The 19656-nt window shown below is 44.1% G+C and overlaps 1 protein-coding gene across 4 annotated transcripts in view; it reads right to left on the reverse strand.

Moving 5' to 3' along the window:
• Positions 1-19656, reverse strand: part of SRPX2 (sushi repeat containing protein X-linked 2) — a 66914-nt gene that overhangs the window by 29608 nt on the left and 17650 nt on the right. For 2 of the 4 annotated variants that reach the window (XM_033945133.1, XM_033945134.1), the window contains exon 2: positions 4129-4314. In XM_033945133.1, coding sequence (XP_033801024.1) covers positions 4129-4192 — 64 coding nt within the window. In that variant the 5' untranslated portion in view covers positions 4193-4314. Of the gene's footprint in view, positions 1-4128; positions 4315-14479; positions 14693-19656 lie in introns of those variants that run through there. The other 2 variants (XM_033945132.1, XM_033945135.1) reach the window with 2 other exon arrangements.

Consider the following 19656-nt stretch of genomic DNA (forward strand, 5'->3'; position numbering starts at 1 on the left):
TATACAATGTACTGTATATTGGTATTAGATCCCAAATTTGTGTCAAATTAGGACAAAAACTTGTATCAAAAAAACTTGTACTATAACTATGGCAAATTATAATCTATTAACTGTATATTATTTATGTCAATAAAATTTCCTTCACAAAAAAATGTCACCGACTAATCATCCTATCCAATAGTAGATGGACTTTACATGAATGAATTCCTCCTCCTTATGTTTAATACCTCAATTATTTCTTTAAACAACCGTTCTGGTATTATATTATGTATGTCAACCTGTATCTCATTCTGAGCTCTTTGGGGAGGCAAGATAGAAAATGAAATAAATAAATTGACTAACTTATACAGCCTCAATATTACACATTCTAAAATAGAACAAGGTAACATCTCGGAGGGGGGGGGGAAGGGATCACATTTCGGGACCAGGCAACAATATCAATAATCTTATGATCAGGATACTGAAATGTAAGTTCAGAACAATGTAAGTATGTATAGACATTTTAACTCAAACTAATCAAACGCTTCAGAACTAAGAAAAAGAATTTAAGACAGACCTGGACTTTTAATTTATTATTTAAAAAAAAAAAAAAAAATCACGTCTCTGTCAGCTTCTCATCACTTTAATCTTCTTCACTCTTCCCTTCACACCATCACTGCAATTAAAGCAGAATGTCTGTTTGGGGGAGGAGAGTGCACTCAGTGGCTTAGTAAGGGGGAGGGGCACCCAGGGCGATGGTGCCCCTCCCCTGCCGCTTGCACCCCCTTGCCTTCCCCTATACCTTTTTGGCATGTTTTCTGACTTCACTTCCTAGGTGCAGGTCCCAGTAGTGACATCAGAGAGAGCGCCAAAAAGGTACAGGGGAAGGCAAGGGGCATGCATAGCAAGGAAAGGATCGGGGAGCAAGTGAGCGGGTGGGGAGCGAGAGGGCAGGCGGCTTGGGGGGGAGGTATGGAGAGGAGGAAGGGTGCTGCTGCGCCCTTAGGATGACCACACCCCTGCATCCCCCCCTCCCCCCATTGTTAAGGAGAGAGAGGCCTAAGCCTATGTCCCAATGGAGTCCATGACTGTCAGAAAGTGAGTGGAGTACAGAAGGTCTTCCAATAAAGAGCCACAGCCTCAGCACCCTGAGGTTGTGCGTTCAAATCCCACACTGCTCCTTGTGACCCTGGGCAAGTCACTTAATCCAACTCCTATAACTTTCTCACTTATATTCAAGCAACGATTTACTTATGCCATAATTTCATTGAAAGTTTCATGCACATCACATTTGAATGAGGGGAGAGCCTCAGAACCCCGTGCATAATAATGTCAATTACTGCACTAGAAAGAGAAAAGATCTTCACCGGCTCTTGACCCCCTTTCTACTTACAGCAGACAAGAGCCGGTGCAGATCTTTTCCCTTTCTAGTGCAGTAATTGGCATTATTATACACGGGGTTCTGAGGCTCTCCCCTCATTCAGATGTGATGTGCATGAAACATTCTGCCGTGTTGCAGAGAATCCCCAAGTACTCCAGGGATTGGGTCAGTTCCAGGTGCCTCTTTTGAAAATTGATAATCAATCACTGGAGCAGGAGCTGGACAATTTATGCCAATGCCTTGTGACCTTTGGTCTTGGATGGAGCCTTGATTAACCAATCATCCAAGTATGGGTGTACTTGAATCCCTGCCTTGTGTAGAAGTCCTGCTGCTACCACCATCCCCTTGGTAAAGGTGCGAGATGCTGTTGGCAAACCAAACGGTAGTGATGAAAACTGAAAATGCTTTTCCAGAACATGGAACATGGGAAACTCTGCATTCCGGGAATATGGGGATATGTAACTAAGCCTCAGTCAAATCCAGCAAGGCTAAGAATTCCCCCAGTGCTACTGAAGCAATGACTGACCACATGATCTCCATTCGGAACACGGGCACATTTAGATAGCGCCAAAGTGGTCTGATCTAATTTCAGTGGTTCTGTCCAGGCAAGTGCTACTGATTGTCCACTTCGGAAAACAGGCACATTAATACTTTTGACTGTTGTGTTCATTTTTTCTTTGTGTTTATTTTAGTCTCTGTTAACCGAATCGAGCTCTATTTTGGTTGATGACCCGGTATACAAAGCTAAGTTTTGGTTTAGTTTTAGTTTAGTCCAGTTAACAGGATTTGTCCGGTTAGGAACCACTGAATATCTGGCCCTACATATGTACCCCGTAACTGGGGAGACTGGTCTCTTTTTGCTGTTGAGTGGTGATATAGAAGAAGGTGAACAACTAAGCCTTGAACAGTAATTCTTTCCCTTGCCCCTCAGAATCCACAACAAATAAACACTCTGTAGTCTTTCGAGCTGCCACAAACCATGGTCCACTGAGGTTTCACCTCTCCATGTGCTTATGCTCTTGAGAATGAAAGGTGACAGTCTACAGCACTGCAGCCTATCCTTGTTCCTACCACTGTACTCTATATCTGTTCCAAGAATGCTTTAATCTGCCACAATTTTGATTATCACTACATCCATCAGTAGGCTATTCCAAGCATCTACCACCCTCTCAGTGTTGACAGAGGTAGTGGTAGAATGACAGCCAGACCCTTCCTTCCAGGAAAGGCATAATTTTGTGGTGGTTGTGATGGAAGGTTAGTTTTGCATTTATCCTGCATGTCTTCAGAATGGCTAACCTCACCAATTGTGTCTGCCCTTGATTTCTATCCTTGGATAGACATTGCCAGCCTCACTTTAGTCTGAAAACCATAGTGGTTGACTGCCTGGGAGCCAGGGACCCCTCTCTAAACAAATACCCCCTCTGTCTGTCTCTTTTCTTGTTGGTTTGTTTTTTTGTCTTCCTTCTAAATCCCAAGCCCCTTTCATCTCACAAACTCATTGTCATGACCTCTTCATTGCCTCTTTTTCAGCTTGCTCGGCAAGACTAAACAACCTTTTTATACTCAGAAGACAGCTGATCTCCTTTTGAAAAGGAGATCCACATTTTTGTGTGTAATAATCTTAACAAAACACCTCTCAGATACCTGTGATTCTGAGCCAGTTTATACAGAGGTTATTTTAATGTAATTTATTAATCTATGCACTACCTTTCCAGAAAAAACTGCTCAAGGTGAGCTACAATATCAGAAAACTAGTGGGTACAATAACCCTCAAAATATAAAGCACACCATAAAACATTCAAAAATATAGAAAAAAAGTCACCAGAATAAAAACAATGAAAAACAGAACATAAGAATAGCCTTACTGGGTCAGACCAATGGCCAATCAAGCCCAGTAGCCCGTTCTCACGGTGGCCAATCCAGGTCACTAGTACCTGGCCAAAACCCAAGGTGTAGCAATATTCCATGCTACCAATACAGGGCAAGCAGTGGCTTCCCCCGTGTCTTTCTCAATAACAGACTATGAACTTTTCCTCCAGGAATTTGTCCAAACCTTTCTTAAAACCAGCTACGCTATCCGCTCTTACCACATCCTCTGGCAACGCGTTCCAGAGCTTAACTATTATCTAAGTGAAAAATATTTCCTCCTATTGGTTTTAAATGTATTTTCTTGTAACTTCATCAAGTGTCCCCTAGTCTTTGTAATTTTTTCATGGAGTGAAAAATTGATCCACTTGTACCCATTCTACACTTCAAACTTGCCATTTTACAGCTAACTAGTTCAGTTCCTTTAAAAAGGGAGTAATATGCCAGGGACCATAGACCATGGCTCCTTCCAGAACCAGGTACATGTGACCCCTGAGTTTAGTCAGTAGATGCTGCTATTGAGTAAATTACTTGGACTTTCCCCACCATCACCACCATGATGCTGTGACCTCTGATTTTGCAGACTCCCTGGACATCACTGGTTTGAATAACTAAGACAAGCAAATCAACGTGGTAAGAATAGGCCTAAATCACACATCCATTTTAATGCCATCATTTCTGTATGATTCATTCTCATTTAGCTCACCAGCTGTCCGCAGGGCAAGGTCAGTGTTTTTATTCAGTGGGTCACATGTACAATATTTCCCATTTCTGTTTTGGGAAACTTAGTGCATCTTGTTCAGTGTGTCCCAGATATGCAATTAGCAGTAGCATACTTGAGTACAGTGCTTATTTCCAGCAACATAGCAGGTCAATGTAGATAAATCAAGCAAGGAGCTCACCTTCGTAGTGCAAAGGTGCCACCAGTCTCACAAGAAACAGCACAAGAAGTTTCAATTGTACCATTCTGGAACATAGGTGGCAGAGGGGGATCCCAGATCCTAGAATTCTGTTTTGAAGAAATGCCTCCCAAACTTCAGAGAAACAGAGCTGAAATCCCCAAATCAAGAGGAATGTTGGAGCAGGACCTAAAAGCAAAGAAATAGAATTTACATCAGGGAACTATATTGTCCACAGCACTGATATGTTTCTGTCACTAGAAACAAATATTTATAGTTCATGATGGCCCTATGAAACCTGGGTTCCTAGAGGAGTGCAGCTCTCAACTGGCCCAAGTGACAACCAGTAGGAATTCTCTTGCAAGCCAGTGTCCCGAAGGGTAGGCCCAGTGCAAAACTTTGAACCTGCTGAGTCACTAATGAGGGATTCTACTCTGTGATGTTTTCAGATAAGAATATAAGAATAGCCTTACTGGGTCAGACCAATGGTCCATCAAGCCCAGTAGCCCGTTCTCATGGTGGCCAGTCCAGGTCACTAATACCTGGCCAAAACCCAGAGTAGCAATATTTAATGCTACCGATTCAGGGCAAGCAGTGGCTTCCCCCATGTCTTTCTCAATAACAGACTATGGACTTTTCCTCCAGGAGCTTGTCCAAACCTTTCTTAAAATCAGCTATGCTATCCGCTCTTACCACAACCTCTGGCAATGCGTTCCAGAGCTTAACTATTCTCTGAGTGAAAAAATATTTCCTCCTATTGGTTTTAAAAGTATTTCCCTGTAACTTCATCAAGTGTCCCCTAGTCTTTGTCATTTTTGACAGAGTGAAAAATTGATCCACTCAGGATTTTGTAGACTTCAGTCATATCTCTCCTCAGCCACCTCTTTTCCAGGCTGAAGGACAAAATGTTATCATGCTGCCCTTTGTGTCATACATACTGTTTTTCCTAAGATGGTTAATTTTATATGTTCATTTATACTCGTAAGCTCTGTCAGTCAATCAGCTTGTATGAATATATACTCCGAGTCAGTTTCCAACTCATATAGCTTTAACTTAATATATTATTTTAAGGCCTCAGTTACACCACCTCCACCGCTTAAGTATATTCTTTTAGCAGGGAACTTCGGGCATTAGATCAACATCGGCCTTACCTTACTTAATCAAGAAGTTTAGAATTTAGAATTAGCCCTTATTTCCAATTTTTTGGACCAAGTTACTTAGAAATATAATTTGCTACCAAATGAGTATGATACCTATGTATTTTCAGGGGTCCTTTTATAAAAAGCTTAATAGCATTTTAACAAAATTTCTTTGGCTTGGTAAAACACCTAGAATAGCTTTAGTAACTTTGCAAAAATCAATTAAGGAGGGAGGGGTAAATTTTCCAAATTTCTATAGGTACCATCAAGCCTATATTCTACGTCAGGGTATGTATTGGATCCTCCCAGAACTTATGGATAATGCACCGGATTGGTTATATTTGGAATGGCGCCTTATGTTTCCCCTAAATTTAGTTCATCTGCCAAGTATTAACATACCTAGAAGATACAGAGAAAATAAAATATTAATGGATACTTGGAAAACGTTGAGGTTTATTGATAAATTAACACCTATCCCAATAAACAAATCAACTAATCAATCTATATGGATAAACTCCAAGATCAAAATTGGCGGAGCTCAAATCCTTTGGAAGAACTGGATTATTGCAGGCATTAGATCTCTAGACGATGTTATTTCAGAAGGTAAACTGCTGGATTTTTCACAATTGCAACATAGATTTGGTCTTAATAAAACACAAAGTTTTAAATGGTTGCAATTGAAGCAGGCCATTCAGGTTGGGTTCCCTGAATGGAAAACATTAAATAATCAATATAGTTTAAAGTTCTTATGTTTTCAAGCAGACTTCCTAGGACATCAAGCCGCATTGTGGTATAAATTAATATCTGGATATTTGAACAAAAAACCAAAAAATGGTCTAAGAGATATTTGGAGCACTGAGATTGGACATCAGATTAATGCATCTCAATGGCCACTAATTTGGTCTTGGAGAATGGGATGTACAGTGTCAGCATCTATGAGACAAACTTGGTTCTTCTTATTACATAGAGCTTTTTGGACCCCTACACGTTTGCAAAAATTAGACAGTTCTAAGTCAAATAAATGCTGGCACTGTAATCTAGAACCAGGGACACTAGATCATTTATTGTATCATTGTCCCTATATTAAAACTTTTTGGAATTCAATTTGGCCACAAATTAATAAATTGATGGAAAATCATATTGCAATATCATATGACACAATATTATTTGGAATGATGATGAGGAAAAAAAGTCAAATTTCACCAGAAAATAACAAGCTTTTATTAATTATGACAGGGGTTGCCATTCAGCATATAACTAATAACTGGAAGAATTACAACAACCTAAATTATACATTTTGGTGGAATACAATATGTCATATATTCAAAATGGAAAGAACAATAGCAATACAAAGGGGGACATATACTAAATTTATAAAAATATGGGGGCCATTGGCAAAATACTGTAATGAATAAATAGTAGGATTTTTCTTCTTCTTTTCTTCTTTTAGGGATCTTTTTTATGACACACATAGAGGGGGGGTAAAGAAAATAATTTCTACATAATATGTTATAATATATTATATAATATGCAATGTATGAATGAAAAGTAATAGAAGGGTGGGGGGAGGGAGAAGGGATAAAATATATTTAGAATATATTGTATTAGATATAAAATGTTATTGAATATTCATCAATTGTATTCTAACATGTTGTACACTTTCTATAAAATTTGAAAATTAAAAATATTATATATTAAAGTAATAAAAGGGTGGGGGGAGGGTGAGGGGGAAAATCAAATTTAGATATATAATATATTAGATATAAAAGTGATACTATGTATTTATCAATTGTATTTTAATATTTTGTACACTTTATGTAAAATTTGAAAATAAAAAATAATGGAAAAAAAAAAAAAGAAATATAATTTTCAACTCATCTTAATTTGTAGTTTAATTGCTAACTATAGTTACGACCTTTTTCAAGGAACTCCCAGTGCCGCTCGTGTCATCCTCCAGAGGATTAGGGAGGGTCGGATGACACGAGCAGAACTGATTTGTAAACAGTTTCAATTGCTTTTATTAACAAGTAGGAGGCATATAAAATATTTTAATAACTAATCCACCCCCACCTCCCTTTTAACAAAACTGTAGCACGGTTTTTAGCACCGGCTGTGGCAGTAACAACTCTGATGCTCATAGAATTCCTATGAGCGTTAGAGCTGTTGCCACCACAGCCAACACTAAAAATGGCGCTAAGGTTTTGTAAAAAAAAAAAGGGGGGGGGGGTGTTGGTTATCAAAATATTTTATATACCTCCTACTTGTTAATAAAAGCAATTGAAACTGTTTACAAATTGTAGGTGCCAAATTTAGATGCCTTATGCTGGAAATCACTGCTAAGCTCTAAATTCAGATTCCCAACCTAACCCCTTTCCTACCCCTGTCTACATTCTAATAAAAATAATCACCTACAGGAAATTCTGGAACCTATTTATTTTTAATATCATCCCATAAGCTACTATGTGCTGGAGAAATATTGAAATCTTGTACCTCCTCTTGTCCCTAAATGACTGGTTCCCAAGAGGACCATTCCTTTTAGAATTTATTCTGACGGAATTTTTCAAAAAGCCCCAATATCCCAGCATCCTTATTCTGGATTACTCTCACACTTTGATTGCAGGTCAGACTCCTTTATGTTAGTTGACCAGGTTAACCATCTCTCATTCTGCCGTGTTGCAGAGAATCCCCCAAGTACTCCAGGGATTGGGTCAGTTCCAGGTGCCTCTTTTGAAAATTGATAATCCATCACTGGAGCAGGAGCTGGACAATTTATGCCAATGCCTTGTGACCTTTGGTCTTGGATGGAGCCTTGATTAACCAATCATCCAAGTATGGGTGTACTTGAATCCCTGCCTTGTGTAGAAGTCCTGCTGCGGGGAGCAGTTTACCGGACCGGAGGAGAGTTGTGGGGTGTCCCGTTGCTGGTCCCGGTTGTGCAGCGGCGGCTTCCTCTTTCCTGGCCGGCGGCGCAGTCAGGCACTTACAGAGACGGACCCCTGACGTCATTGGGTCCGTCTCCGACAGCGTAAAAAGCACCCGCTGCTGCGGCCATACTGGGAGCAGTTTACCGGACCAGAGGAGAGTTGTGGGGTGTCCCGTTGCTGGTCCCGGTTGTGCAGCGGCGGCTTCCTCTTTCCTGGCCGGCGGCGCAGTCAGGCACTTACAGAGACGGACCCCTGACGTCATTGGGTCCGTCTCCGACAGCGTAAAAAGCACCCACTGCTGCGGCCATACTGGGAGCAGTTTACCAGACCGGAGGAGAGTTGTGGGGTGTCCCGTTGCTGGTCCCGGTTGTGCAGCGGCGGCTTCCTCTTTCCTGGCCGGCGGCGCAGTCAGGCACTTACAGAGACGGACCCCTGACGTCATTGGGTCCGTCTCCGACAGCGTAAAAAGCACCCACTGCTGCGGTTGCGGCCGCAGCCGCGCGGCCGCAGGGTGTGGCCGAAGGGGCATGTCCTAAGGGGCACGCAAGGCCCCTTGGGAGCCCCTTAGGAGCCACGTGGAGTCCGGGAGCCGGTAGTGGGCAATTTAATTTGGGGTACATAGACCCGGATCGGATCCTGCTCCCTATTATTGGATCTAAGATGTTCATTCCATGTCTGCTGCAGTGAGGATGTCGTTGAAGCTTTTCTTTTTCTAATAATGCCGAAAAGACGAGGAAGGAACACCGGAGGAGCCTCCCGGCGACCCTTGACCCCAGTGGTTACTATTGATGATTTTCTCCGATGCCTACAACGGGAACAAGAAGGGTCGGGGGCTAGCTCGTTGGGGACACCACCGGAGAGTAGTGCAGTGGGTTCCCCTGAGCATGATGTCACTCTTAGCCCCGACGTTAGGACGCCACCTCTCCAACCGACGCCGCAAGCTGCCAGCTCCCCACGGGACCAGAATCCACCTGAGGAGGTGGTTTCTTCTTTGTCCACAGAGGCTAGTATGGAGGGCTCGCCGAATATGACAACGGGACTTGCGACCGGGACAACAGAGGTTGGAGGAATACAAGACGTCATTGAGGTAAAGCTAATTTCAGAACATTTAGATACTACACCATTACAACTTTTCTCACCTACAAAACCTCCTACAGTCACACTCGAAGCATTATGGGACTTGGTAGTGAATCTGGGGAATTCCTTAAATCCTCAAATAAAAAGTTTGGATAAAGAATTAAAAGAACAAAAGGAAGAAATAAAAGTTTTAAAGCAAGATATGTTACAATTTAAAACAGAGACACAAAATACAAATAAGGAGCTAACGCTACTGAAACAAAATCAAGATATGTTGGTTAAAGATAATATATTACTCAGGAAGAAGTTGGAAGTACAGGAGAATAATGGTCGAATAAATAACTTGAGACTTATAAATTTTCCAAGAATCCTGTCAACTTCTCCTAGAGAAATGGTGAAAAGATATTTTATGGAAATTTTGGAAATTCCTGAAAACTCCTTACCTCCTCTTACAAGAGTGTATTACCTACCTACTAAGCCCCAATTCAAAGAAGAAGAAAAAATTGAGGAACCCCGGGAGAGGTCATTGGACATTTCGGCTATACTGGAACAATCAGATAGAGAATTGGCTGTTCCAGCTACTCTCTTGTTGTCTGTTGCTTTGGCTCCAGACAAGGATTGGATATTAAAACTTTTCTTTAAAAATAGATCCAAAGACTTCCTGGGGCAGCATATTCAGATTTTTCCTGATGTCTCTAGAGAGACTCAAAAAAGAAGAAAAGAATTTTTAATTCTAAAACCTGGAGTGACTCAAATAGGGGGTATTTTCTTTTTGAGATATCCATGTAAATGTGTAGTTAGATATTTATCATTGAAGTATATATTTACAGAGCCATCTCAACTGATTAGCTTTCTCTCAATGAAACGTCTAGAAAAAGGAATAACAACGTCCATGGAAAGTTAGTTTCCTGCACTTTAGTCAGATAAGGATTTTTCTTATTTAATTAATTTGAATTATATATGTTCTACTCTTAATTATGGATCCAATAATATTGAGGACTAGTGTGAGATCAGCTAGATCAGTATTTCCTTGTAGTAATAATTTTGCAATTTTAGTTTAATATGTTGTTTGATCTCACTTTACTGTACAAGATGTATACGCTTGGAAATATTGAAAAATTTTATAAACAAATAATAAAAAAAAAAAAATAAGAAGTCCTGCTGCTACCACCATCCCCTTGGTAAAGGTGCGAGATGCTGTTGGCAAACCAAACGGTAGTGATGAAAACTGAAAATGCTTTTCCAGAACATGGAACATGGGAAACTTTCTGCATTCTGGGAATATGGGGATATGTAACTAAGCTTCAGTCAAATCCAGCAAGGCTAAGAATTCCCCCAGTGCTACCGAGGCAATGACTGACCACATGGTCTCCATCCGGAACACGGGCACATTTAGTGCTGTATTGATAGACTTCATATCAAGGATTGGTCTGCAGTCATCTGAGTCTTTCCTGGGCATGATAAGTAAATGGAGTACCCTTCCATGATGGACCAACACTTTGTAAGGGTCCCCCCACCCCCACCTCCCGAACAGCCACCAACATACTACCAGACTGTGCAGACTATATTTAATTTAAGCTAAAAAAAAAAGCTCACAAAATCAGAGTCAAATTCCTGAACTACATCTCCTAAGGACCTTTGTAGAGACACTTCCTGTCTCCTCATTGGTTCCGAAGCGTCTGTGCATCTGCGTTTCGATGCCATCACTGAGTATCTATTTGAAGGCTCTAGGAGGGAGTTTTGACCCAGCATCTGAGCCTCCTGTGACTCCAAAATCCTGAAGGGACCAGAGGGAGCTAAGCTCATTGCTCCTGTACCCCTCACATGCCTTGTGGCACATGGCCAGCTATCCAGCACAAAACTAGCATGATACAGGGGTAGAAAGGCCTGGGGAGTCCATAAAAATCAATACTAAAACTGAAGTGTTTTGAGGCAGATAGAGGCTTTTAAAATAAAATTGGGAAATCTAAGATGGCATTTAGATGCCAACAATTGGCCCAGAAGAACTAAATAAAAGCTTCAAAAAATTCATAAAAGGGATTTTTGGAGGAGGGGGACCTTATAGGAAGCCCCTGAGACATTGAAAAGTTCAGTTCTTGAAACTCCACACAGTCTCCCATAGACAGTAATAGACGGTACTCACAGAACTGTCTGGTGCTGTGTCTGCATCAGCTCACACTGCAGCTATACAATGGAGAAGATTTCTGCCTCTGACAAGTATATGCACAGAAAGTGGAATTGTCCCAATCAGAATGCTGCACACTAAACAAAAGTGTCCTTCAACTCATCTGATAGATCCAAATGCCTTTATTCATCCAAAGCCTCATAAATTCATCCAATGACTCAATGACCCGACAGGCACATGTTTCGGCCTAACCGGCCTGCCTCAGGAGTTCAACCTCAAAAATATCAGCAAACAAGCACAGAGCAGTATACTGTAAAGGCACAAAAGGAAATTCTGATGCTCGAAAACCTGCCAGTGAGCAGGAAGGGGGCAGGGCAGCCCGAATCAAATTCCTGCCTCTGTTTCTCAGGCTGCAATTCCACTTTGGTTCTGTGCTTTTGATTCTGTGGTTTTGTTTCCCCTGTTTCTTTTGTGTTTCTGACAAGTATATAACATCCTCCAACTGCTTGTCTCTTCTGAAAAGCCTGAAACCCTTGACCCCACTAGCTCCTCACATATCTTTGGGACACAGCTGGCACCTGCAAAAGCCCTCTGGACCAATGCAGGACCACTCAGACTGTGCTTAAGTGCCTGATAAATCAGGGGTGAGCTGAGCTTCCAGGGAAACACAGCTTAAGCTATCCGCAATCTTAGTGCATAAGAACATAAGAATTGCCACTGCTGGGTCAGACAAGTGGACCATCACACCCAGCAGTCCGCTCATGCGGCAGCCCCCAGGTCAAAGACCTGTGCCCTAACCAAGACCAGCCCTACCTGCGTTTGTACTGGTTCAGCAGGAACTTGTCCACTTGTCTTGAATCCCTGGAGCGTGTTTTCCCTTATAACAGACTCCGGCAGAGCATTCCAGTTCTCCACCACTCTCTGGGTGAAGAAGAACTTCCTTACGTTCGTACGGAATTTATCCCCTTTTAACTTCAGAGAGTGCCCTCTCGTTCTCTCTACCTTGGAGAGGGTGAACAACCTGTCTTTATCCACTAAGTCTATTCCCTTCATTATCTTGAATGTTTCGATCATGTCCCCTCTCAGTCTCCTCTCTTCAAGGGAGAACAGGCCCAGCTTCCCTAATCTCTCACTATACGGCAACTCCTCTAACCCCTTAACCATTTTAGTCGCTCTTCTCTAGACCCTTTCAAGTAGTACCGTGTCCTTCTTCATGTACGGCGACCAGTGCTGGACGCAGTATTCCAGGTGAGGGCGTACCTTAGCCCGGTATAGCGGCATGATAACTTTCTCTTATCTGTTCGTGATCCCCTTCTTAATCATTCCTAGCATTTTGTTCGCCCTTTTTGCCACTGTTGCACATTGCGCAGACAGCTTCATTGACTTGTCGACCAGTACTCCCAGGTCTCTTTCCTGGGGGGGGTCTCTCCAAGAACCGCCCCGGACATCTTGCATTTGTGTATGGGATTTTTGATACCGACATGCATTACCTTACACTTATCCACGTTGAACCTCATTTGCCATGTCGCTGCCCATTTCTCAAGCATGGTTATGTCACGTTGTAGATCTTCACAATCCCCCTGCATCTTCACTACTCTGAATAACTTCGTATCGTCTGCAAATTTAATCACCTCACTCGTCGTACCCATTTCCAGATCGTTTATGAATATGTTGAAATGCAGGCTGGTTAGGCAGGTGCCTTGCAAAAGGGTTGCCTCCCACCCCAGCTTCAGTCCTCTGAACCAGAGACTTAATCTTCTCCCAGGCAGAGCTGTCCCAGAAATCCATGGAACCTCTGGAGCACCATGAAGCCTCAAACTTTGGATTAAAACCAAAAAATAATAAATCCATTGCAGAGCAGAAGAAAAGACACCTTCTCAACTCACTTGCAAAAGAGAAAACTGAGGAGATGGGGCACTGCCCATTGATACAAGGAGGCGGAGATGAAAATCTGAGAAGGATTCCTTCTGCACAACTCGCAGGTAAAGAAGAATAACCACTGGTCAAGACTCATGTTCCTTTTGCACTGGAATTATACTATATTTAAAAACTTTAGAGGGGCAGTAAAAGTATTTTACCAACACTGTTCAGGACACACCGAGTCAGTCGGGTTTTCAGGACATCCACAATGAATATGCATGAGACAGATTTGTATCCATTACTTCCACTGCACACAAATCTAATTCACACATTTTCATTTTGGGTAGCCTGAAAACCGAGGACTGGGTTGAGATTCCCTGGAGTATAGCAATAGACACATTCATCCACACCCTGTCCCTCACTCACACCTTACAGAAGCACAGAAAATCTCTTTCTTTGGGTGTGCATGTGTGATCAGTAAGGAGGGGATGCAAGAAGCAAGGAAAACAGCAATATGGAAAGATTTTATAAGTCTTTTACTCTAAACAGAAGCTCACAGTGCTTTACAATCAGCACTTTCAAAACATTCCTGGCAGGCAGCCACCTCCTAGGTGCACATCACGAACACCATGATTATAGCCTAGTTGCACACAAGGAAATAAGGGCATAGGTTTAGTATTTGGCTGAACAAGAGAAGAGGCAAGAGAAGTGAAAAGGGCAGAGTGTGAGAGGTAAATACGAGGATAAAGGCTTTGCCAAAGTCAACACAGAAAGCCAGAACGCCGTGCCTATGCCATGCCATCATATCCTCAATACCATGCATAACCAAACTGGATGACTTGAAGACATGTGAGCTAGGTACTGCCAACAAGGTCTACACAGAACAGTTCTTTAAAACATGATATTAAATGGGAGTAGCAGAGCAGGGATTAGGACCCACAAGCATTACAAATTTCCTAACTCCCTGTACTATATGCTAACTAGTAAACCACTCTGGAGAGGAAAAATAACAGAAGTTGAAAATGTACAGCACTGAACTTTGTCAAAGAAAAGCTGAAAACAGTGGCCATGGATCATTCCTCAAGTCTGAAACTCAAATTCAACCTCAGTTTATCATCAGAGGCGCAGGAGAAGGTACAAGAGAGATGATCTAACTAACAGAGCCTCCTTTCAGACTTCTGGGTCCCAGAATTCTGGACGATCTTCTCACCTGTTCAAGCAATCCTTACCTTTTTTTGGCCCTTGCAGGGAGTCTTTCTTCCACAGACAGCTTCCCGTAGTGCTGGGCTCTGCTGCTGTCCCCACAGATGTTCGGTATCTGAAGGCTGCCAGAAATTCCCCTACGCTGAAGCCATGGCTGGGAGCAGGAGGCGGGGAAGCAGCTGAGAAAGCCAACCAGGGGGCCTCTCTGCTGCACACCGCAAGTGAGATGCTGCTGGCCTGCTTGTTAGGGGGAAATAGCCTCGTTTAAAAATAAGTGGACTACTGCTGCCCCCCAAATCTGGAGTGATCTCCTAATTAAAAACACACTGAGAACAGTGATGTGGAAAGGCTGTTTTTAGCGTAAGCCTGAATATCGAGGTCAGCAAATTACTGCTCCTATTCAGACAAGTTTTAATCAATAGCAGCCTCAGGAGTGATGAAGGGGGTGAGGCCTCTTCTATATTTACAGGGACTTCCTGACCAGACCACAGAACCAAAGCTTTGCTTCTACCACTTACAAGTTGGATGCTTTTAAGTTTACTTTAATGCCTGCCATGATGTTGTCTATGATATCTTTAATTTCATCAACATATGTGTGTTTTGTTACAGACGTTTCTCAACGTCCTTCAGGGAATATGACGAATTTCCAGGGACTGCAGGAAGAAACTATATTCATGTTTCACTGGCTTGTTCAGAAAAATATTACATACTAGGTAAAAAGGCAAAATAAGGCATCCTTTTACTAAGCTGAAGTGAGCACTTGTGCTCACCACAGGTTAAAATCCACTACCGCAACTTTTCAGATCTGTTCGCACTTCCCACCTGCTAAAAAATATTTTTTGTGTGTGTGCTGGGGCATATTTGAGGATAGAGAGTAGGTGTGCCCAGCGCTAATTGGCTAGCACAGCATGCTAACCGATTAACATGGTTAATGCGGTAGCCCCTACCAATTACAAATAGGTACGAGCAGAAGTAAGGGCTCCCATGCTAACGGTCACATGTTAATTGGAAAATTAGAATATGGCCATTAATTGTGGAAAATAAAAATGCGGCCATTTTACAGCTGTGCTTAAAGGTGGCCTCAACATGTGGGAAACCGTAGCACTTATAATAGCGCAGGCCACTTTTTGGTGCAGTTTCGTAAAAAGGTCCCTAACCTTTTCGCAAGGAGAGAGGGTAGGGGTGGGGTAGTCTAGCAATACACTGGAAATTTTGGGCCCCTTTTCCAAAGCCACAGTAAATGCACCGAAGCCCATAGGAATTGAATGGGCTTTGATGCATTGCTACCCCAGCTTTGTAATAGACCCCTCTTTGCATGTAAGGGCATAATAGAATAGTTATGTGAGAAGTCCAAAACGCTGCCTGTTTTATAAAGTCAACCAATCCAGCCAAAAAGTGAGGAAATATCAAAAATCAATAGCCAAAAAAACACACTCTCAAACTATAGAAAATATTTTAACAGTCATCATATATAAAGAGGATTAAGCTCTTAATGCAAAGTTAGTGCGCACTAACAGGCTACCACAGAAACACGTTAAAGTGTTTTGCAGCATTTTTGCCTGTTTGCACATGCTAAACCACACGTTACAAAATTTTGAAAAATATTTCTTCGAGGTGGCATGTCATGGGCATAATGTGGGCATTCCAGGATTAGCCAGAAAATGTGTTGCTATCCAGTAAGTCACTATCCAGTAAGTGTGATTACTATGCGCTAAGGAGCTCATAATCAAAACTTACATATAGTACATCTAAAAAATCACCCAAGTCAGCTTTTTGGATGTATCCAGGGACATTGTGCGCCCATTGTGCGCCCAGAGCTGAAAGGGGCATTTTGGAGGATGGGGCGGGATGTGGGCTGACTGAGACTTAGGGCCTGTTTTACAAAGCCGCGCTAGCGGCTGCTGCTTGGTAACGGCCCTGAAGCCCATAGAGATTTAAAGGGCTTCGGGGCTGTTACTGTGCGGCTTTGTAAAACAGGCCCTTAGTCATCCTGCAGCAATATTCAAATGTTTGACAAGACTGCCTAGACAAAACTTATACGTTGTAAGTTAGACGATGTAAAGACAGGTATAAGTGCCCAAAAAGCACAGTTACTTACCGTAACAGGTGTTATCCAGGGACAGCAGGCAGATATTCTCACATGTGGGTGACGTCATCTACGGAGCCCCGACGCGGACAGCTTTTCAAGCAGGGTTGCGAGAATATCTGCCTGCTGTCCCTGGATAACACCTGTTACGGTAAGTAACTGTGCTTTATCCCAGGACAAGCAGGCAGCATATTCTCACATGTGGGTGACCTCCAAGCTAACCAAAAAAGGACGGAGGGAAGTTGGCAATTCAAGAAAACAGATTACGCAAAACCGACTGGCCAAACCGGCCGTCGCTCCTGGACAAAGTATCCAGACAGTAATGGGAGGTGAAAGTATGAACCGAAGACCAAGTGGCAGCCTTGCAGATCTCCTCGATAGGCGTGGACCTGAGGAAAGCGCAGAAGCCGCCATCACTCGGACCCTATGTCCTGTAACCCGACCATGCAGCGCGAGACCAGCCTGAGCGTAGCAGAAGGAAATACAAGCCGCCAACCAGTTGGACAAGGTGCGCTTGGAAACAGGACGTCCCAATCGATTAGGATCAAAGAACAAAAACAATTGAGGAACCTTCCGATGAGCTTGAGTGCGTTGAAGATAAAAAGCCAACGCCCTCTTACAGTCGAGAGTGTGAAGCGCCACTTCCCCAGGATGAGAATGGGGCTTGGGAAAAAACATCGGAAGAACAATGGACTGATTGAGATGGAAATCAGACACCACCTTAGGTAAAAACTTGGGATGAGTGCGGAGAACCACCTTGTCATGATGGAATACAGTAAAAGGCGGGTCCGCCACCAGAGCCTGAAGCTCACTAACTCGTCGAGCAGAAGTAAGTGCCAGCAGGAAGATCACCTTCCAAGTGAGGAACTTCAGATGAGATTTATCCATAGGCTCAAATGGAGGCTTCATAAGTTGAGCAAGAACCACATTGAGATCCCAAACCACCGGGGGAGGCTTGAGAGGAGGATGGACATTCAAGAGCCCCCTCATGAAACGAGAAACCCAAGGGTGAACAGATAGAGACTTCCCATCAAGCTGCTGATGGAAGGCAGCAATCACACTAAGATGTACTCGAATAGAATTTGTCTTAAGACCAGACTGAGACAAATGAAGCAAATACTCGAGAACCGAGGATACAGGAGCCGACAAGGGTTCTAGATGATTCGTAGAACACCAGGCAGAGAATCTCGTCCACTTCTGGGAATAACAGAGCCTAGTCGAAACCTTTCGAGAGGCTTCCAAAACCTCCCTGACCGACCGGGAGAACTGAGGAGAAGTCAGGTGGAAAGGAACCAAGCCGTCAGATGTAGAGACTGCAGATAGGGATGTAACAACGAACCCCGACTCTGAGACAGCAGAGAGGGAAAAACAGGCAGAAGAAGAGGCTCCCTGACACTGAGTTGAAGAAGGAGGGAGAACCATGGCTGTTGAGGCCACCGAGGGGCAACCAGGATCAGTGTGGCATGCGTAGATTGCACCAGCGTCCGCAAGATCAGAGGAAAAGGCGGAAACGCGTAAAGGAACTTCCCCTCCCAAGCGAGGAGGAAGGCATCGGCCTCGAGGCGATCCGGGGAGTACATCCTGAAACAGAAGAGAGGTATTTTATGATTGAGGGGGGAAGCGAACAGGTCTATCTGAGTGGACCCCCACCGCTCGAACACCTGACGCAAGACCCCGGAATGAAGAGACCACTCGTGCGGCTGCAGGAGGCGGCACAGCCTGTCCACCAGACAGTTCCACTCCCCCTGTATGTAAACCGCACGAAGAAAGATGTTGTGGCGAATAGCCCACTCCCAAAGATGAAGAGCCTCCCGGCACAGAGACCGGGACCCCGTGCCCCCCTGTTTGTTCACATAATACATTGCCTTCTGATTGTGCGGACCAGGACCACTCGGTCCTGAAGCAGATGGCGGAAAGTCACAGCGGCCAAATAAATGGCCCAAAGCTCCAACAGGTTGATGTGACAGCGACGGTCTTCCGCCGACCACAGTCCCTGGGTCCACAGACCGTCGAGATAAGCCCCCCAAGCATACTCCGAAGAGTCCGTGGTCAGGACCTTGTGATGCGGAGGGGCAAGAAAGAGCAAACCCCTGGAAAGATTGGAAGAGTTGGTCCACCAACGGAGCGAGCGTCTCAAAGAAGGAGTCACCGCAACGAGACTGGAAGCTGGGTCCCGGTCCTGACGCCACTGCGAAGCCAACGTCCACTGAGGGATTCGAAGGTGTAACCGGGCAAACGGCGTGACATGGACAGTGGAGGCCATGTGGCCCAAGAGAATCATCATGCGCTTCACCGAGACCGAGGACAGCAGAGAAACCTGTTCGCTCATACGGACAAGCGCAGCCAGTCGAGGAGGAGGGAGAAATGAACGAAGACGAACTGTGTTCAGCACGGCCCCGATGAATTGTAGGGATTGCGAGGGGCACAACTGGGACTTGGGGAAGTTTACCTCGAACCCCAGACTCTGAAGAAATGTCGGGTCGCTGAGATAACCCCCTCCCTCGACTGGGCTTTGATCAGCCAGTCGTCCAGGTAGGGGAACACCTGAAGGCCCTGGGACCGCAGGGCCGCCGCCACCACTACAAGACACTTCGTGAAGACTCGCGGGGACAAAGCCAGCCCAAACGGGAGGACCCTGTACTGGAGGTGCAGGTCCCCCACCTGAAACCGAAGGAACCGGCGACAAGCTGGATGCACCGGAACATGTGTGTACACCTCCTTCAGATCGAGGGAGCAGAGCCAGTCCCCCTCGTCCAGCAAGGGATAAAGAGTTGGAAGTGAGAGCATCCGGAACTTATCCCGAACCAGGAACTTGTTGAGGCGTCGCAAGTCCAAGATCGGATGCAGGTCCCCAGTCTTCTTTGGGACCAAGATGTAGCGGGAGTAAAAACCCCGCCCCCGTTGACAAGGGGGAACTTCCTCCACCGCCCGCAGGCGAAGAAGGGCCTGAGGCTCCAAGAGAAGCAGGGATAACTGCGCCCGATTGGAAGGACATGCGCTTGGCGGACTGTCGGGAGGCAACTCCCAGAAATTCAGGGTGTATCCGGAGGCAATCACGCCCAGGATCCATGCATCCGACGTGATGCGCTCCCAACAGGGGTAAAAAGCTCTGAGACG

Source organism: Geotrypetes seraphini, chromosome 5 (genome assembly GCF_902459505.1).
Source record: "Geotrypetes seraphini chromosome 5, aGeoSer1.1, whole genome shotgun sequence".
Lineage (NCBI taxonomy): Eukaryota > Metazoa > Chordata > Amphibia > Gymnophiona > Dermophiidae > Geotrypetes > Geotrypetes seraphini.